General features: G+C 45.2%; 1 protein-coding gene across 1 annotated transcript; it reads right to left on the reverse strand.

Annotated features, from left to right (window-relative positions):
• Positions 1-1132: 1132 nt before the first annotated feature.
• SLC22A7 (solute carrier family 22 (organic anion transporter), member 7) lies at positions 1133-18813 on the reverse strand. Its single transcript, XM_010182673.1, has 10 exons — positions 18340-18813; positions 16429-16532; positions 12496-12650; positions 10890-11058; positions 8306-8423; positions 4007-4116; positions 3705-3919; positions 3096-3204; positions 1361-1567; positions 1133-1196 (listed from the first exon to the last, which is right to left on the reverse strand). Exons 1-10 carry the CDS (start codon positions 18715-18717, stop codon positions 1133-1135), a joined length of 1629 nt encoding a protein of 542 aa, XP_010180975.1. The 5' UTR covers positions 18718-18813.
• Between the last annotated feature and the right edge of the window lie 2789 nt (positions 18814-21602).

Here is a 21602-nt window from a genome sequence, read left to right on the forward strand (position 1 = left end):
AGTGGGGCACAGGAAGATGCTTTTCTCCCAGGTCTTTGTCAGGTTGTTTGACTGAATCTTTAAGACAGAAATAATACACAAAGCTGTCTCAGCCTTAGGGTGATTCTGAGGAGTTTGCTTTCCTTTTGTTGCCTTCAAGCAAATAAAGGTGATGTATAAAATTTTGTCAGGCAGCTTATTTCTACTAGGAGGCACTCTTGGACCTGGGATGGGATGGACTCGTCCACCAGCTGTCAGACCCACCCTCCCTTAGTGTTACCCTCAAAAGGCTGTGTGTGGCTTCACTCAAGACACCTCACAGCCCCACAGATCACGGTGCACCTGGGGCTCAGCTGCTGAGGCCATTCCATCTTCCTACTTGAGGAAAGTAGAGTTTGACAGGGTTCCAAATTTATAAATAATTTGGTGGCTCATCTCTGTTGTTTGCAGAAGTGCGTGCAAGGGACAAAGGGATTCTATAAATTTAAGATCAATGTGTTAGGCCAGCAAGCAGAATGAAGTCCGATGATGAATTATTCAATATTTCATGTGTAAGTTCCTGTAGTGAGGTTTGAGTTGTTTGGAGGTTGTGGGGTTTTTTGTTTTGTTTTGGTTTTGTTTGTGTGTTTTTTAGCTTAAAGGATAGGTATCACATACACGCTAGATTTAAATAACTTGCAAAAGCTTTTTTTTCTCCTTTGCATATGTGGGACAAATGCTTGCAGTTGCCTGATTCCTGCACTTGCTTTTTGCTGGCTTTGGGTATCAGTGTGAAACACGTCCAGACCATTTCAAAATTCAATAAATATTTATAGCTACAGTTTATGGTTTATCCACCATTCAGGTGGATTTATTTGAGATTATTTGGTCTTGTATGACACAGTGATCTGAGAGGAGCTGCTAGTCCAACGGGCTGGAAGAGCCTAGCACAGGGTGCCTTTATGTTCACACCCTGTTAGAGCTCTGTGTTTGTGCTCCTGGCCACACCACAGAGTGGGTCAGCCCCCTCCGTCTGGATTCATGATCCTCCAGTGTCCTCAGCCCTGCTTCCCTGCAGAGAGGGACTGAGAGAACGGTAAAGGCTCTTTTATTGATGGGTCAGAGCGCGGCTCAGTTTTGCAGCCCTCCGTTAGTGTGTCCCCCGTGGAGGCCCTCACTTCAGCAGAGGCCGCAGTGGTGTGCCCTCAGGAGCACTGACTGGTGGTGGCCCTTTCACTCTGGAAGAGAAGAGGACACGTTTGGGCTGATGGACAGAAGAGCAGGAAGTCTGACAGTCCCAGTCTCTGCCAGGCTGTCCCGTCACCCACTGCCACCCACAGGCGAGATGTCCCTCGCCTCTCCCTGCAGATGCCATATGCAGGGTAGGATGGAGTGGACTCACTGTGTCTTCTCAACATCCTCAATGCCCTCAGGCAGGCGCACGTTGAGCGTCTCTGGGAGCAGGAAGGCCACCAAGCCGCAGCACACTGCCACACCACAGTACGTCACCTCAGGCAGAGACCTCCACACCTCATCCAGCAGAAACACAAGCGGGGCCAGAGACCCGCCGAGGCGTGCCACGAAGGAGGTATACCCCATCCCGTTCTGCCTGGAAGGACAGGGCACCGTGGTGGTGCAGACCACCACAGAAAGAGATGGGAACTTCTTTCACATCAGACCTTGGAAATAAGTGTAGACACTCTGCCCCTTCCCCCTGTTTTTCTATAGGTGCCAAGGCTTTTTTCCCCTCAGTTTTTTCCTCTGTTAGGTTTTTCTTAGGTGTTTTTTTTCTTTCTTCATATCTTCATTCATATGATAATATTTCCCAGAGGGCAACTGTAGCTGCTGTGAGAAATAGACTTATGTCTACTATGAGAAAGCTGCAGTTCTGCACTAAAAATATCTGCTCTAAAATTGTTTCCACTTTAAATGTCTAAAACCCCAAGTGCATTTTCTGCCCATCCCCTAGTGAGTCCTCCCATCTGCTGAGAGTAAACCTAAGTCCCTCCTTCTCCCAGGCAGGTGGCATGTACTACAGATACCCGTGAGGACCTTTGGTTCTGCAGAGCTCATAGGAGCTTGGCGAGGAGGCCAAAAGTAAGACCTGGGACCTCTTCCACTTACTGATTTTTCAGGGCATGGGTAGCATTTCACACTGACAGCACAGATCCCAGGACCTACTTGTGCACACACAGAGTAAGTACTGCAGAAGGAACCAACATTTTTGTCTTTATCTGTCAATGTCTTTGAGCACATAAAAATACAAACCAATCTGAGAAGAAAAGCAGCAGATCAGCATGCCCACTTTGGTTTAAAAATGCATCATTCCCCACATGCAACAGGCCAGTGAAAGTTCAAGGAGTGAATGGCAGAGAAGAGTACTCTGGTCCAGGAGGGACAGAAGTGAAGAAAACCACAAGGCCTGCTGTGACCCTTAAGGTTTTTTTCAGACTTTCACTAAGAAACCAGTGAGGTGATTCCCTCCACCAGTCCCAGCTATATCCCAGACTATGCTGATGCTAAACCTGGTTTTATGTTACCATTACCCAGGAATTTCAAATAAAGTCTCTTTTTCATAGAATAATAGAATGTATTGAGTTGAAAGGGACCTTTAAAGATCATCCAGTCCAACTGCCCTGCAGTGAGCAGGAGCAATGTTACTAGATCAGGTTGCTCAGAGCCCCATCTTGAAAGGCCAATCCCTGCATTAATATCACCTGATGTCCAGAAGACTGTCAAATGCGGTAGCATGTGTTCCTTATAAAACTTGATATTTCAAATGGTTACTTTTGGGGTCTTTTAACAGTTGTTGGCAGATTATCACCGGGAACTAAGGCTTTACTTAACACAGATGCCTCATGGAGTTCAAAAATCTTCCCACTCAGAATACTCCTCACCTTTCAGTACATCTCCCTATCAGCATAACCTAACCACACGTAATCCAGGTGAAAAAAAAGGGTGGCTTTCTGCCCCTTTCTTGTGAGTGTTTGTAATGTCTAGAACCTGCTGCTTCTAGAGGCAAGGCATCAGTCCTGCAGTCTAGCCAACAGCACATCCTACTGTGCTGACATCAAAGACCTGAGCGGGACATCCCACCAAGGCTCTGGTTGTGGACTTGAGCAAGTGGCATCTCTTACCTCAGTACGGTGGGGTAGAGCTCAGAGGTGTACAAGAAGATGGTAGTGAATGCAGCTTCTGAGAAACCTTTGCCCATAATGGCTACTACAGAGCGCAAGGAGGTGAAGGCTAGGAGGAAAGAGAAGACATTTATGACAACAGTCAAAAAGCAGCCTTGAGAATAGAAGCTTCTCGTGGCCTCAGGGACAAGAATGAATAAGGTACAATGCTCCTACAGACAAAATAGGAAGCTTCATAGCCCTGGGGCTGCTGTCTCCAAAGTATGGACCAGTAGCTTTGGTGACTACTAGCCTGAGTGGGAGCTGAACTGATGAAAGGATAGATCCTGGCGTTTCCCATTGAACAATATCTATAATAAATATAGGCACTTCACCTTGCCATCACTGGACCCTTACTAGCTACTTCACAGTGACTGGAAACCATCTGTTGCCACCAGATATTAGGGCTAGCCCACATTAGCCACCTTGTCCCATAGATGTCCTTTAGGTGGAGGACATCTCTACCCAGAGTTGTCTGTGGACAAGATCTACGGTTCTGCTTCTCTAGCACTGCACAGAATGGAAGCCTCCCCTTTAGCAAGAACTGCATATAGCAGAAGAGCATCTCACATGTTGGGATGAGGACGTTGGCTCCTATGCATAGTCCAGTCAGGATGAGTGACCATGCCTGACTCTGCCGTCGTCCTACTCGATTCACCAGGACGTACATGATCATCTTGGCTGGAATCTCAATGATGCCAAAGACAAACTGGGAGAGATACATGTTGAGCCCAAAGCTGGTTAGGTTCAAGCTCATGCCGTAATAAGAGAAGGCAACACCAAACCTGCAAGAAGTGCATGGAGATGGGGATTAGGGAAATCCAGCTGGGGAACTGCAGGACAAACCCCCAGCATCAAGTGACACTGCTTACCACACAGCCCCAGAACACAGAGAGATCTTCCGCAGGACTGGTGTCCTGAACAGGCTGATGTAGGAGTAACTCCCTCCCGGCTTTTTGTCTGTCACCATCCTTCTGAGGGCCTGGGGGAGGTGGAAAGAAGGAAATTGCTCAACTGTTGTGCTTCTAGCATCCAGACATGACATCCTCGACAGGCTGGAGCCTTTGCCCTTCCCAACTCCAGCTCCACCTTGGATTTTCCATGCATTCCCACTGAAGAACATTTCTGCAGGCATACATTGTCAGAGGCATGTCTTCCTACAACTTTATGAACTGCCTACCATTTTAGACCTCTTTTTCTTCCCATTTCCCTTCTTACCTACATATTCCATGTGGCAGAAAGGGTTGCAGAAAAAGGGCAGACCATAGTGTTAGCAAAGTCAGTCTTGGCCAGTTCCACTCTCTTCCCTATGTGGTTGCCAGTGAGCTGCATGCTTTATTCTCATGAATGTGTTTATATAAAGTGTGATTATTTATACATCTGTTTATATAAATACAGAATATATTAAAAAGTCAGGCACTGAGAAGTGAGCCCTGCCTGTAAAGAAGAGAATTCACAAAATCTTTTAGCAATTGAGTGAGGGGTAAGTACCAGGAGAGTTGGTAAGTTCTGCTCTCTGGCTGAGATGCAAGAGACTCGTACAACTACGGGTCTGCAATGCAGCTGTGCCTGAGCTAGTTGCCACAGGCTCCCTGTGATCTAATGAAGATCTCCAGTGGAAGTGATGGAGTCACTTTATCCTAAAGCCAATGACTGCATGTGGTCAGAAGAATTGTGTGCCAGCCTCCAACGACTATTCATTGGGTTGGAGACTGTAAAGGAGACTGCAGCAATGATGATGTGGACACAAGAGGTGAATTCCTTCCAGCACAGCTATGCTTTGCCATGTCCAAAAACCATCAACAAATGCAGTGTAGGACAGTTAAAATTTATTAGAATCATAGAATTATTTGGTTGGAAAAGATGTTTAAGACCATAGAATCCAATCACAACCTGTCTACTACTAAACCATGTCTTTAAGCACCTCATCTACCTGTCTTTAGGTTATGAATTACATAACCTCAAGTCTTACATATTAAAGCTTTATATTTGTGATTAGGTTATGAACCACGGGAAACCTTGAGGAGGGAGTCTGGTTAACTAGTCAGATGTGTTCTCAAATCAATATCCTTGTCAGAGAAAGCAAAGCCTCAGTTGAAGCTTTTGCATAAATACTTAATCCCAGCCACATAGGGAACCTACAGCTTAGGTGGATAAAGAAGGCCTTCAGCATCTTGGACCAGGGGATCATCTTTTCCATTGCCTTGTCTCCAACAGCACCCTGCAGTGGAGCCTACAGAAGAGTTGTGCAAACATGTAGAGGTATTTCCCCAGAAATGTCACCACCTCCAGCCATTCAGGGACTTTCTGAACCAGTCACAGTGTCTGTTTAGCACTTTGATGATGCTTTCCCACATTATATGGTGGTTTGTTTAACCCATAATTTTCTTTTATTTCTGTACACCCATCTCTGATTCTGGTAACTTTTGTTAATACTGCAGTATGGCAAGTAAGTTATTTTGAAAAAAATTACCTTGTTTTTTTTAAAAAAAACCTTTTTCACAGCAAATAATAAGTCTTTTCATCCAAATGCATAGGATGAATTATAGCACTGATAAATAACTTCTTTCATTACTTCTGCAATGGTGAGAGTTAAAATATTAGTTTTAAGTTACCCTGATGGCAGTCTGTCCTCAATTTGCGTTGCATGATTTGCTATTAAAATGGGTAACGTGAAACATCACCAAGGAAAACACTCCCCAGTATGTATTGTTAACCAGTTTCCTTGGCATGTGGAAGGACAACTGGGAGAGCCAGAACAGTGAGAACCCCAATAAACTTAAATTACAGAGGATGGCTGGGGAGGGTAGAGGGTGAGGGAATCTGCAGGCCTACAGCATCACCTACAATTAAGACGGTGCTGAACAGTTATGGGGGCTGGGGACTTGCGGAAATATCCAATAAAAGAGAAATCCCAGCCCAAAGAGCTCTCTGGTTAAAAGAATTGTACAAAATGAAAGAAAGTGTTAGGAAAGGAAGGAGGATAGCTATAAGTAATAGTATGTTTTACTAGGGAAGAGCTAAGATTTTATTTTTAATTGCATACTATTCTTCGCATTTTTTGGATGAGTGGCAAAGCTTTTCATACTGAAAAAAGAATTTCACACTGGGAAATTGGTTCTATAAGGCTATGCTATTAAACCTTAGAGTACATCAGTAATGTGCCTTGCAATTATGCAGAGATTATACATCTTTCAAGGTTCAGTCTACTGAACTAAGGAAAACCAGTAGTTACCTTAATAAGCCACCAAAACACAGTGATGCATGGTCAAGTCCATTAAGCAAACTGGAATCAGGCAGTTCTGTGTTGCCTGCATGTTTGGATAGGTACAAGAAAAAACAAGTATGTCCCTTTAAACCTCATTAATCCCGCAAGGTGACACAACTGCAAGCCTTTCCTGATAGTGACACGGTGGTCACAGTACGATGTGACAAGGCTGTGAGGGTGGGGAAGCCCCAGATACACTTCCTATCCCTAGGAATGGTGTGAGGGTGCAAGCCCACGCCCCTCCTGGCAAAACACTGCACTCTCCAATACAGAGTCGTCAGCCAAGGCTGAATGAAAGAGGTTATAACTTGTTATATTTATATATTTAGTCAGAGCTACTGGCTTGATTAAAGGCAAGAAAAAGTCACACTCAGTTCCTGTCTGCCACAACCAGTAAATTCATAATTTCTCACATGATTAAACAACATGTTTATGTTGTAAATCAAAAAGGCTAATCACCTCTTCAACAGTTATTAAGAAACTGCTTTTTAAAAATAGCATGCTGTCCAGTGTAAGAGAGTGGTGTGGATGCAGGAGCACTGGGTGCACAGGGAGAAGCAGCTGCACTGTGACAGCAAAGCACAAGGCTCCTGTGCTGATGCCAGAGATTTCCCATCTTCTTCTCTTGGTAAGAGGAAAACCAATGGACATTAGAGGAAAGATCGATGTTTAATGAACCACAAACTCCCGTACTCACTGGATTTCACAGCTGAGCTTTGTTGCTCTTGAGAAGGTCGAGACAAATCATGTGGACCAAATTTGTCAGAGGTGACAGACATGCAGCCACCCAAGCCTGGCTGTGAAGAGTTGTTGTGAGCACTGACTATGCTCTGGTGTCTCTCTAAAGGGAGAGACCAGCTTCTGCCTGGCCCTTGAGTCCTCCCTACAGCTGGGACATCACTTGAGCTTATCACCATCCCCTGGAGCCATCAGCATGTCACAGCATCACAGACCAAGGTCTCAACATTTGTGAGTCTGAATGCAAAAATATATTTTGATCAGCCTCGTACGTTGAGATTTGGAGTTGAAAATAATTGTCTATTTTTTAGGGTTCTCCTTCCCCTTTATTTGTTCAGTCATCTAATTAAGCATCTTTTCTCCATCCTTTACACCTCTGGGGTCAAGCGAAAATGGATTCAAAGCACTAGGTATATGCCTGCTTTGTCCAATGTCTCACCCTTGCCACATTCCTTTATGACTGCTGGCAGAGCCATGACTGACTCGAGAGCAGCACTTTAGCCAGGGGAAAAAGCTGATTATGCCAAATGTTCTCTAGACCCACATTCACCTCTGGGGCACTATGGCTGACAATCTTCCAGTTTCACGTGTACGCTAAATACAACCTGAGGTGGACTGGCCTTTACATTTTTGGATAACACTATCTGCAGTATCTCAAGTGCAATATGAGAGAAAATATGTTAACTACATGCTATTATGTTTGTCTGCTTTCTGCTAGCACTGTACCAACACTTGGCAAACACTACGGCAACCAAGAAGGCAAACATTAAGCTGCACGAATTGCTCGTGCACCTACACTCTCTCCTCTCTGATATGGGAGTGGTGCCTGTGCCTTATTCTTTCAGGCTGTACTTCTCTCTCACTGTATAGTTAGTCCAACATCCAGTGCACTGAGGCTTCTTGCCATGGCAGTAATGAATGGAAAGATGCTCCTCCACCTAATGAAGAAGATTTCTTGCCTTACAGAAGCTGAGCTGCTGCTTTATCTTCAGGAGTGGATGTAGCTGCTTTCTAGAGAAAAAAATAGAACATGCCACCCTGTGGACCACTGTGGCCCACAGATCACACTGCAGGCGGAGCATTGCTTCAGGTATCAAACAGAAGTAAAACAGAGAGAGAGAAGGTGGGAGAGGAAGAACACGTGTCTGGATCTTCAGTTCCTCACCTCTGGTGAGACAGTGAAGTCTTTCCTTCCATTCATTCTTGCACATCTCAGCAGATGTCGGTGAGCTTGTTTCACTTTGCCATTGGCTATGAGCCACCGGGCAGACTCTGGGACCCACCTGGTGTGAGGAGACAAGACAGTGTTCCTGTTGGCATTTCATGTTTTCCACCCCACGCACATGGCCCTGGACAAAGAGAAGGGGTCTTCTCTAGGAAACCTCAACCTCAGCTAAAAATAACAACTGTGGTGCATGAGAATAGGAGTAATAGGACAACCTTGTTACACGTACATGGTCTTCTTCCCCTAAAAAAATACAGTCTGCTAACTGAAGTATGTCTAGCTGAAATTTTTATCATGTGATCTGACACATTGGAAATGCCTCACAGTGGCTACATTCTGCTAGAGCAGCCCACATCTGCCTTCTGCTACCCAGATCTGTCCCCAAAGAGAAGCAGAAAACGGAATCTGCTGTTCTTATGGAGACTTGCAGCTGAGCATCCTGTGCAGCCAGTGGGAAGACTTAGAACTTTAAAGAAATATATGGGTATGAGGTCTACTGAGGTCACACAGTTGTCAAAAAATCTCTCACTGGAGTCTCCCACTGGAGACAGTTCCCTGTAAGCTGTTGGTGATTCGTGTGCCCTAAATCAGGTTACCAAAAAATAATGAACAACTTCTGTCACTATTCAAGCAGCAGTTGAAAAGGACATGTAGAGCCAAAACATCTGCAGAACTGGCCTTCTGGAAAGTTTTCAACTCCATAAGCTTATAACCCAATGAACCTTGGGAAATATAAAGAGTGAAAGATGGCATTTTGCACTCATTTCCTCCATCTCCAGAGGATAATATTATGTCTTTTGATTGTCTAATGTCTCAACTGAGTTCTGAAATTGTGTCAACAATATCTACAGAATGTGCTAAATTAGTTTTTGAGTCCATACTCCAGGGACTTTTCATTATCTAACAATCACTGACCTCTTGGGTGCTTGAATTTTGATCAGACTACAGTATAATTTGTTGGAGAACTAATCTCAATAAAAGACATTAACATAAGAGAAAAAAAGATCAGCTGTCATGGAAAGGGTGGGTCCAAATATATCTGTGAATTTCAGCACTTCCCAGGACTCAGTTTTTTAATGGTTGATTGTCCTAGAGAAAGAGAGAAACAACTCAAACTAAAAAAGCAGCAGAACACATTTCTTAGTTGTGTTGGACTTGATCAGCAAAATATAAGATGTTACTCTGTCAGAAAACCCTTGTCACCAGCAAAACAATGCATCTTTTTTGAGCCATTGATTAACAACAGCATCAGTTTATATCCTATTTTTCATAAGTATTACTTGAGATTTTTCTGCAAGATTTTGCAGCTTCATGAAATCTACTGCTTCATGCCAATGGACAGACACACTAAACAAGAAAACCATAGTCTATAGAAGCCTCTTTGATGACAGCTGAAAGGCACTTTAGCATTTGGATATCACTTTTTCTGCTCAGCAATTATGCGCGTAATTTTGGGACCCATGTGTCTAACAGTCAGAGCTTATTCTGCGTGGTTTCCAGCTAGAGCTCCCCATCACTCTGAGAGACATGTCTGTGATTCTGCATTGTTGTCCAGCACCACACCAATGTCCAAGAGGAACTAAACAACTCTCCTAAGGTGGAGAAGACCCAGACACCCACTTCTGAATGTTTTCAGTGGGGCAGCTGTGGGAATACCTGCTTGCTTATTTCAACATGGGACTTTTGTCCAGCCAGGAAAAGAAGCTGCTTATTCAAAGGACAGCTTTGAATCGTTGAATGAGTTGACCCAATACACTTCACATTACAGTCACCAGTGAATTGATCGTGTATTCTAGCTGTGTTACTACATGACAAAAAGAAAAAGGAAAATGAGTTTATTTGATTAAATGAACCATCTCCTATTTTAAGGCTTAAGAGATGCTAGGTATTTCTTAAATAAGGCTACAGGAGGGAAATAGCACACAGAGATCAGATGTATTTGACCCATCAGGATGGTTACACAGCTGAGAAAGGCTATGGGAAATGCAAAGATAAATGCACCTGACCAAGCCTGCAGGTGTCATTGGCTCATACAGGAAAATTGGAGGCATCCTCCCCAATGAGGTGGGGGCAGAGGATGAATTTATCTTGATTCTACCAGGGATTAAAGCTGAGGATCTGACCTGGCCCTGCCTCCTTTTGTTTGGATCTCTTTGCTTGCTCTGAACCATGTCTGACTGCTTGCAGGACCAAATCCTGCTCTTTTGCACTGCAATCTGTCCCCCAGAACTGCCTGGCCTCAGTCCCAGTCCTGCCTCCTCCTTGTCCCCAAAGCCATGATACAACTTTGGCTCCTGGTCTTGTCAGAAGTGAGCAGAGAAAAAACCCATGCCACCCTGTTTTTCAAGAGCTGCTGTGTCTGGGCAGTCTGAGTGCAGGACACAGGCACATCCTGCTCCTCTTTGGGTTGCTGGAGCCATTCCTAGGATCAGCGTTGCAACGCTTGCCAGGCTCACAGAGCAGAAGAGGCAAACCAGAGCATGCTCCCATCCCCACCAGCCCAGCTGCAGGGTGCTGCACTCACCACAGGCAGACGATGCTCAGAAGACAAGGTCCTGTTACAGCTACTACTAGCCAGTGCCATTCCCGCACCAAGTAGGCTACCATGGCCAGCAACATGTTTCCGATGCTCCAGAAGATGCTGGTCAGGATTCCGGAGAAGGTGCGGTGCTGTATGTCCACCCACTCCATCCCTGCACGAGAGGGGCAGTGTTCAGCTGGGACACACAGAACTTCTCTAGGAGGAGGCCTGGAGGGCTTTTTAATAAGGGCAAAGCGAGGTAATGCCCCTAGGCTTCTCCTCCAGGAGGGTTTCACTGTCTGAAGACATCTGGCACATTTCAAACGTTCATCCACAAAGCTTAACCTTTTGCAAAGATGTAAGCAACTAAAATAAAGCCTTAAAAGAAGCAGCACTGGACATATAGTAACAAACAGCACCAAAAACACGTTAGGTTATTTTTTTAGCCCATTAAACAGCATTCAAATGGTCCTCTTCATAATTTTTTTTTTTACGCTGACCATCTTGCCTGCACAATTTTCTGCCCACTCATTATTCCAGATGAAATACGTTAAGATGAATTGTCGCTCATGTGGAATCTACCCAAAGCAGATACTAATTCACATGTAAAACCAGAACAGATAGTGGTCTTCTTGTGTGTGTGTGTGAACCACAAGCCAAATTTCCTCCCAAAGATCTGGACATCACCCCTAACAATCAGAAATGTCCTTCCCAAGCTCTACTTTGCCTTGCAGGCATTAGCCTTAATAACAATAGAAAGATCATAGCAGACCTTGGGATTTGTCAGGTCTTCTGTGGACTTTTCCACTACTGAAGCCATTTTAGCTTGATTTTGACTATATCTGCAAAAACTGTGGAAATTTTTGCTGCACCTGTAACTTGCTCTTGGGTACCATGAGCCTTGCCTAGTATGTCCAGACTATATCTGCAAAATGATCCAGTGCTCTGTTTGGTACCCCAGAGTTCGGAGTTTGTTTTCATTATATAATTACCTAAATTATTATTTATTTTTATTATACAACTACCAAAATTCTTCAGCTTCAATTTTGCCTAGCTCTGTGTATTTTTTTTAATGTGGTTCTTTCCCCCTCACTCTTTCTAAAAATACAGATTGGGAACTTATGAAAACTGTGAGCAAACTCAAGACCGGGGAAGTAGAAACACCCCATGAGTGACACACTGTCCTCCTCCTGCTGAGGACACAGCAACGCTGCTGAATTGTCTTAACAGCCCACGAGAAGGGTGAGAACTCTGTATCGGAGAAAAGGGGCAGGTACTTTGGTATCTGGCTTTTATTGTACTACTGTTGATCCTTAATAGGAATTGGGTGGCACGGATTGCAAGTGTTAACGTTGCAACAGAAGTTTTAATAAATGGTTGTTATATTTTGAGTGAACTGTTAAAGCCTTAATGAAACTAACAGAAAATGGTAATTCTTGGATCCTTCTAAGAAGGATGTTCTTTTGGCTGCCTGTAGTGAAATTACACACATAATGATTTCCAAGCTCCTACAAGCTCTGCCCTGTCTGGTAGACAAGTCCCTACCTACCCACTGCCTGTCAAGAGTCCCCCTGTACAATCGTTCATCCACACCCCCCGAAATACTTACCCAAAGGCAATACAATAAGGGAGACGCCGCTCAGAGCCACCCCGGTGAGAGTGCGTGTGATGACCAGCATGCTGTAGGAGACAGAGGCGGCGCTCAGCATCCCAAATATGATGGAGCCCACAAGTGACAGCAGGAGCATGGCTTTCCGTCCAAACCTGCCATGAGGACAGGGTGGGTTACAGTGGCTGGAGATCTGTCCTGGGAGTAGAGTTTGAAATGGGGCAAATGAGAGACTCAAGGAGGAAAATGAAAATATTGGGTGCTCTGCAAATAGCACAAGATGCGATGCCCCAGAGAGGAGGAAACAGCTCTGGATACAGCCAGTGCCACAGCGGTGCCATCCCATTCAGACTGCCCCATGAGCTTTGGGCATGAGGCTCTCTAGTGAAAGAGCAGCACTGATCAAAGCAATATATTGGGCTCCCCGTTCAACACCACCTTCAAAAGGAGTGATGTCCGCTTGAAAACCCATGCTGCTGGCCCACCCTGCTCCTTCCAGTGGCTGTCCCCATGCCTGGCTCAGCACGTCCTCCTCCTGTGGCCCACTCGGGACCAGCCACTCCCACTGCTCTCTCACTGAAAATGTGATGTGCCGGCACATAATGCTGTAGTAGTATCCCTAAAAATGATCATAAATGACTTCATGCAGCAGCTAGTTAATGAATCTACTGGAGAAAAAACAGCTTGTGGCTTTAACCCAAGGCATTTTGCTGGATCTGCTTTGAAGTTTAAGCAGAGTCAGTTTGCAAAAGTCATTGTAATGCTCCTGAGTCGGAGCAGCAAACACCCAGAAACACACCAGAGCCAGATCTGGTTTCCAATAGGGGTAACTGCCTAAGAAAGAAGATACATTTTTTTAAATGAAGATTTTTCTTGAAAATACAGTAAGAATGATATAAGCCCATAAGATTCCCTGCAGGGTGCAAGGCAGCTATTTATGGAGCCATTACTAGGCTCTCTCAGCAAATGCATGCCACCTGCTAGGGAAGCCAGAGGCAAGCTGGCAGGATTGAACTGCAGGCTACAGGAAGGCTGCTAGAAATAATGCTGTTAAAATTGTCTTCAAAGGGAGAGGTGGGAAAGCACAACCCCTGAAAGATTAAATGCAGAAAATACAATGAAAAGAGAAAACTGCACAGGCATAAAAATTTATAAAAAAGCAATTTTCATAAATAACCCAATCTGGAAGTCTGCCAAAACCTCGTACCGCCAATTCACTACAAGGTTCAAAAGGAGTGTTTGGAAAAGAGCAGACAATAACAGAAACAATATATATGTATTTTTGCATATGTGCGTGTGTGTGTATATATATATATATTCACAGTGAAGGTTGTTGGAGGCTTTAGTAGGGTAAAATTTGTCAGTAGAGATGTTCTCAAATCCAAATGTCTGTAGAGGCTCAGAAGAAAACGAACCTGAACTGTAGCAAAGCGCCAGGACCAGATGGTTTTCACCCTGGAGCACTTGAGATGAAATCTCTGCATTGCTGTTAGCACAGAGAAGTGGGACCTCTTCTCTGTCAGAAAAAAGGAAGGTTGCTAATGGGACACCAGCTTTTAAGGGGTCTTAGGGGAAATGGGGGCCATGACACCTGCAGTTTAACAGATCTGCCCAATTTACTGCAGATTTACTGGATGTGCTGCCCCCACTGTGATTACATGGGCTGCCAGCCTTCCCTGATGTGATGGGCAGGCACTGTGGCTGTCAAACCCCCCTTAGCTACCACCTGAGCAGACCAAAGGGTCCTGGTCCTAACTGGAAGTCAAGCCATAACTTGGTCTTTGTTGTGAACTTCTCTGAACTTTCTCCGTTTCTTCTGTATCCTTTAGAGATGGGGAAGGAGGGTGAAGGGAAATCAGAACTGCACACAGTATTCAAGATGTGGGGCCATCGTGCATTTACCTGTTACCACATAGTGATATTATCTTCATTTTCATATTCATTTCCTAATGATTCTTAATTTTCCATTTGTTTGCCCAGCCACTACTCATTGCCGGGTAGATGCTTGCCTAGAGCTGTCTGTCATAACCCCAAAGTCTTGCTCCTGAGCAGCTATGGTCAACTCAGAGGCCTCATTTTTAAATGAGAAGTTAAAATAGTTTCTCTTTTTATTTTTATTTTATATTAATCTACCCTGAAATGTCGTCTTCTGATACTCCCATCCAGTCGCAGAGCTCTTTAAACTCCTTCTGCAGTTCTCTGCACTCAGATCTCATCTCTACCAGCCTGGTCACTCAGCATCACTCGCTCCTTTTCCAGGTAATTAATAAATGTGCTGAAAAGCGCACAAATCCAAGCACAGGTCCCCACAGGTCTCCCTCCATTGTCATAACTGAACCCTTACATCTTCCCTCTCCTTCCCAGCTTTTAATCAATTATTTAGTCATGCATTGATCTTCCTAAACCTAGGGCAGCTCAGTTTCTTTAGGAGCCTTTGGTAACAAAACTTCTTGAAATCCCTGTAGATAGCATCTCCCCTCTTCACATGTCTGTTAGCACATTCAAAGAAATCCAGTGTGTTTGTAAGGGGTGAATGTTATGCAAAAACCCCACTGATTCTTCACTAGTCTGTCATAACCCCCCATGTGGCCACTGACATAATCTTTCAGAACAGTTTCTACCAATTTGCCTGGTAAACAATAGCTCCAACACCAGCCCCTATACTTTCTCCCACTCTGAGCACCAACTCATTTATGTCTCACACTGCAGCCTTTTTATTTTGAGATGCTCCTTTTATGCCTTGATCTTCTACTGGCTCTCCCCCCTCACAGCCCATTTGAAAACCAAATTATTTTTCATTTTACTCTAGCAGAGACCTTATCTTTTTGCCTTACTTTGTTGTGTGCCTTTTTGTGATTCTGAACTCCTTTCTCTCCAACTGTGCTATAAAACTGTTTTAGATACAAAGCCAAGGCACACAGCTTGAAGCTCAGCCAGGTGTCTTGGGTCCTTGTAGAAGTATACTGAAATATGCAAAGATATGGATATAAAAATGCCCAGTAGGCCTCTGGGTGCTTCATGCTGTGAAGCCAACTCCCTTCTGCTATGCAGTGATTTTGCAGCTTGCCATACACTGATGCTTGTTTGCTCCCAGGGGAAGGAAATTGGGAGGCAGTTTCCTGCATAGGAAACTCAGACATTAAATAATGAACAGGGTACAGTGAATAGCACATCCTGACTGCATGCCTGCACTACGCATTCTCTGTTAGGTTTCCTGGATATGCTGTTTGTAAAATATTTAATTTCTTAATTGACGCCCTTTCTAGGTTATTACTCTGATTTTTTTCTGGTTTACACTATCACATTCAAACATTTAGCCAGACAGAGCAGATTTGTTCCTGTTTTTCTCATTGTCTCAGCTCTTACTTGAGGAATGCCTCCCTGCTTCTGATAACCTCCTTTACCCTTCTTCTCTAGTAATGATAGATGCACTTTTTGCTTTCTGGAGATTTTTTTTTTATTCAGCTATGGCATGCATTTGCTCTGAGCCCTTCACTGGGGTGTCCTTAACCAATTTTCATGTAACTTGCAAGGAGTTAACTCTTTTAGCCTTTTGTTTTCATTTTGTTTTAGACAGCTTTCTCCTTTTTCAAACTGTTGTCTTTTCTGAAATCGGTCTCACAGACAGTGGGTTTTTTCAGTTTTTAGTGTTCCTGCAGCAATGCTGACCACAGTGCTGTGGTCATTGCTGCAGTGCATCTCACTCCTAATCAAGGCCAGAGCTGCTCCTCTGCTGAGCTGCTAATGATCAATGGAGCATTTAGCCCCTGCATTGCTTCCCAGCATGACTTTAATCCAATTTTCATGTGAGAGGCTGGATTCTCCCTGGTTTTCTTCTTTCTCTGTTCCTCCGATTGCCTTTTGCAGGTCTCAGGTTTTGAAGCTCTCATCAGAGACTGAAGCCCTGGAGGAACAGCCTGAAAGGGGTCAAACCTGTCTGAAAGGTATCCAAATACCACAGCCCCCATGGTCACACCAATGAAGAAGAAGGTTGCAGTTGCCTGGTTCAGTCCACGCTGCTCACACACAAGGTCCCACTGAAACACAAGGCCAAAACGACACTTAGTGCCCAGTTACCTTTTCACATCCCTTCGTGTCTTGCAATTTATATCGTCCAAATCTGATGGAGGGGTAGAATCCTGCACTAAACCACACAAAGGACCGTGCCAGGGTCCTGAAAAATGTAAAGCTGTAAAGTCTTACAAAACTCAGAGGCCTCCCAGTTATCTATCCCCACTATGACAGCCTCTCTATGGAGACCTGTTGGGCACCAGAAAGCTTTCCTGGGTACCAGTTACCATGGAGAGATCCCCTTTTTCCTCTCCTGGCCCCTCAACCTGCTGCTCTTAGCCTGCTGGGGTGCACGTCTCCCCTATCTCCTTCTGTCCTGCTCCAGGGGTTGCTCTGGTGAGATAGGTGTTTGCAGGGTGCTGGGCTGCAGTGAGCATAAGATGGGCCTCAGCTTTTGTTAGGGAATATCATGTCGATATCCAGTCACTGTTGCTTTTGAGCTTTGAAATCTTCCTTGGAAGTTTTCTGTCCAGGCAGGAAGGAGGGCAGAGAGGGAGTTGGACCAAATACTTGCTCCTGATGCTAACTTACTATGAAGTTGGTCTAGACTTTCTTCCTAATTAAGTTAATGAGCATTGTTTTACTTTCCTGGAGGTGCAAATGTCGCTAATCGTTACAGAATGCTGTGCCCCAGCTGCAGAGTTAATTTTCTGTATGTGCAAACTTGGCAAAATTTAATTTAATCATCAACCCAGCCTTGCAGCCTCTCTGACCAGGCCAGACAGACCTTGCGCAACCTTTCCTGCTGCAAGAGCAAAAGGCTCTGGAGAAAGCCCCGGGCCCTTGAACATGTCCTGATGCCACTGTGCCATGGGTGCAGCACCATGAGGCTCCATGCTCCTTATTGATGCTGCACCAATGTTTCTGCCTGAAACAGTGCAGAAACCAGGTACAGAGCAGGTGCACGTCTGACCCTTACCTCTGTGCTTGCCAAAACCAGGGGTGGTTGGGTGGTGGGGAGGAGGCACCAGCTCCAGGTTAAACCTTGGTCCTGCTCTCACTGAGACAGTTGGCTGCTACCATTTCAAACCCAACTATGCCCCTCTTGTCTGACCAAACCCTTCCCTAAGACCTCCTGTGCTTTGGGCCACCTTTCAAGGAAGGTAAAGCATTAATACCCTGAGGTATCACTTTTAGACCTTAGCAAAGCATTTCAGAAGGCAAGTGGTTAATGTTTGATGGGAAGGGATCTTGGGCAGGGTCAAGGTTTTGGCTGGCCAGCATGCTGCATCTTAGCAGGGGGTCCTTGGAGAGCACCTTTGGCTTGACAGCAAGAGACACTGGTGGTAAGAGAAGAGAGGGAGCACGATCTTGGAGAGAAGAGGGGAAAGCCAGAGATCAGTGAGGAGGGGTGAAGGGAGTAGAAATTACAAAATATTTGGAAAATCAAGAAAGTCAGTCATGGGTTCATACGAAGTCCTGACGAGGTGTAATTCTGTGCAAATGCCATTGACTCAAGCAGATAAAATCCTATATGTGTGTATTCCCCGCCCCCTACCCTCCAATCTCTCAATCACCTGGAGAAATTAGGATGCGTATTATCAGAAATGTCTTTTAACTATCAATCTAAGCAAGATGCTTGTAATTATAATTTTAAAATGTTGGCTTCTAACTCTGAGCTTCCCCATCTCAGGAAATCTTCTCTAAACAAGTCATTTTTACTGGTTACAATGCAAAGATTCCCCTTTGACCCTGTGCACCCAATGAACACTTCTCCATCTGCTGCTCAAAACACAAATCTCATTTTTGGCTGAGTCACAGGCAAGGTATTACCTGGGTGGAGATGGTGGAGGTGAACTGCGAGTGGTCATAGACCCATCCGTACTGGCACTGCTGGATGATGGAGTTGTTTTCTGGTTGCAGAGAGGAATTGAGCAGCAGCTGAAACTGTGGCTGGGAGAACATCTCACAGGACCTGAAGGTGCCGTCAGGATCCCGGGGGATGCTGATGAGCAGAACTTCCTCCGTGGTGAGGTTCACAAATGCCTGCTGGTGTGGAATTGCGCAGTGATGAGAGGGGGTAGCAGCAAGAAAGTTGTGCAGCAGGAAATGCATGGGAAGGTTGACTCTTGGAAGGCAGAGGATGAACAAAATAAAAATCTGGAATCTGCCAAAGCCACCAATTTCCAACAGGAGGTCCTCAAATTTCATCTTTTCCGTGGAGGTTGCTCATTCAGATCAGCTATGTACCAAAGCAGCTATGTACCAAGGAGCAGCAACATGAGCTTGAAAAGTGGTCTCTGTCCCTGGAGCTCAGCTTCCCATGGCTTTTCACACAGCCACTTTGTTGGACTTTGAGACCCTGCTGAAAGATTGTCAAAAGTCATAGTGAAACTCTCCATCTGGGGTAGAGCCAAAGAAATTATCCTGTGTGCACACCAACACATCCACTTCAAGTGGACCCAGCACAAGGCGCTTTCTCTTTTTAAGAGTTATTTTCTCTAGGTATTTGAGGGGGAGATAAACATTAGGAAAGGAGGCTGTAGGAAGAGTGCTGTGAAAGCACAGTAGTTTCCAGTGTGGGGGTGCCATGCAGCATGTCAGGAGCTGCAACAAACAAAACTCCTGGTTTCACAGAAGAGATGGTCTTTAATGTCGGTTCCCACTCTTCTTATGCTCTTCACCAAGAAAATGAACTCTTTATTCAGCTGGAGCTGCTGCAGAACAAGAATGGATGGTGCATCTGAGAGGCTGAAAGGTGGGTAATCAGCAAAGGTATGTAACACAGTTGCTGGGCAAGAGCATTGACTGCTGTGGTTAGCAGAAAAATTGCTGAATTTTTGGAAGAGTTATATAAACGATGCCTGGAAAATGCAGCAACTGGGGAGATGTGGCGTTAGAGCTGACACAGCTTGGTTCACACAATCAACATGGTTCAAAGTGTCCCTAGTCCATGAGTCAGGAACAAAAAACTGCAGCATAAGTGGCAGCTCCAGGTACCCCAGGCCTGCCAAAACTGGTGTTGGGATGCAAGCACATCCAGAAGCTGGGCATAGATAAACTGCAAGGGTTGCCTGCTGTCCGGCGCTGTCGAGAGCTGCCTGCCTGCACTGCCTCTGCTGCTGCCGAGGCCCAGCCCCTGCAGCAAAGGGCGACCCAGAAAGGGCTGTAAATCAGCAGGTAGTGATGAGGAGGTCCAAAAAAGGTTTTTGTAGGGCCTCCTGCTGTGGCAGAATGCCCAGACTGAGCATCGCCCAGATATTAAATACTGCAGACGTGCAAAGCACACTGAGCAGCTCTCATGCTTACAAGGCAAAGGACGCCATGCTATGACCTTAGGAAATCTTTGCTCTTTTCAGCAGCATTATAACTAATGCACTGCCCCAGTCTCTGCTACGAACCATTTCGGTGCTCATCCTGTGACAAGCACGAAGGAAGCAAACAGGAGTGATGCAGGGACATCTGACAATGTGGTGCCCCCAGGGTTACAGTTTAAGCTGAAGCTGAACAAAAGGACAAATTGTTTTTCTTCACCACTGGTCTTCTAAGAGCAAGGAACAGAAACTTTCATTGACATGCTGTGGCATATTTAAACTGCAACGCAACCCCAGCCACCCCAGCAGAAGTGAAGTTACGGGCCATCGCTCTGCAACTCCTGGAGCTTTGCTGTTCATACTGCAACTGCTTAAAAGGTAGTTGATTGCTGTACTTCTCTAACCCAAACGTCGTCTTTAACTGGCCATCAGATTTAGTTAATGACCACCATGTGTGCAAATACTGTGACTATGCCCTACCACTGGGTTAATTAGACCCAGGACACAACCCAAACAGCTTGGACTTGCCCTGCAGTGGTGAGAGCGGGTGGACTTCTCTGCTGCTGCTTTCACTGATAAAGCTGGAAAAAAGAGTTTACTTTTTACTTCACATGTGTACAATTTGCTTCTGCAATCTTTCATTCTCCTTGTCCAGATGCCAACTGCTTATTGAGAGGGAAGATTATTAAAAGACTCAGTCACTAATGTGCTGGCTTTTCTGTTTCCAGCAGAAATTTATAACACCTTTCTGTTGAGCTCTAATAGGCTGGATGGTGAAAGTAGCGAAGGAGCCGATTTCCTCCTTTCACAATTAGAGCCACCTCATGAGTATCTCAAATATCTATATTGTAAGTAAACTGGTTCTGGCCAAAGCTTGTTTTCGGGTCTATCAGAAATACAAACATTGATCCTGCATTAATGTGAACCGATGTGAGCCACTTCCACATATTCTGGTCATGGGTCCACAGCCAGCGCTCGTGTCCTGTGTGCTCCTGAGCCAGACCCCACAGACCTGTCCCATGCCCCTTCCTTTGGTTATCTTATGGAACTATTTTCTTTACATTTTTCATCTAACCAGTGCTATTTGGAAACTGTAGCAAGGCAGAGATTCAGTCCGAATTATTAGGCTGTGTTTTACTGAGGGAAGGGCAAACCCAAACTACTCCTTCAGCCCAGGAAAGAAAGACACAGCAGGAACAGGGAGTCCAGGCAGGTTTAAATGTTTTCTGGTGTGAAATACCATCTGATTGAAACACTGTCACTTGCAGAGGATAATCCTGTATGAAGTAAAACGTGGCCAGGGAGCTCAAGATACAAACCCACTGGTTCAGGGAGCAGCACAAGCTGGGGATGATCCAGGAGCTGGGTGAACTCCAGCACTGGCCACGCCCTCACCAGCAGAGCACAGTCCCATGGGGTCTCAGCATGGCTGGTAGAGCTGAGGGGGGGACACGGCCCCAGACACAGCAAGGGGATGAACTGGGACCAGGAGAAGGGGCTGGACACAAAGCTATAAGGCAGGTCCAAGGTCCATAGAGCAGCCAGGGCAGGAGACAGGGACACAGCTCAGACAGGGATGGGAGACCCAGGCCTGAGCTTAAACTAGTGTCCTTGAGGCCCTGACATGCAGTATCTTACATGAAGTACCTGAGTTTTACATCAAAAACTCAGGCAATGTTGCCTGGGGAGCTCAGAGCAGGGTTCGGCACTGGCTGGAATGCTGTTTTTGGAAAGCTTGTGCAGACAGTAAAGGTGTGAGAGTGAAAACATGCACAATCACAC

The sequence above is a fragment of the Mesitornis unicolor genome, unplaced genomic scaffold, assembly GCF_000695765.1.
Source record: "Mesitornis unicolor isolate BGI_N332 unplaced genomic scaffold, ASM69576v1 scaffold2054, whole genome shotgun sequence".
Lineage (NCBI taxonomy): Eukaryota > Metazoa > Chordata > Aves > Mesitornithiformes > Mesitornithidae > Mesitornis > Mesitornis unicolor.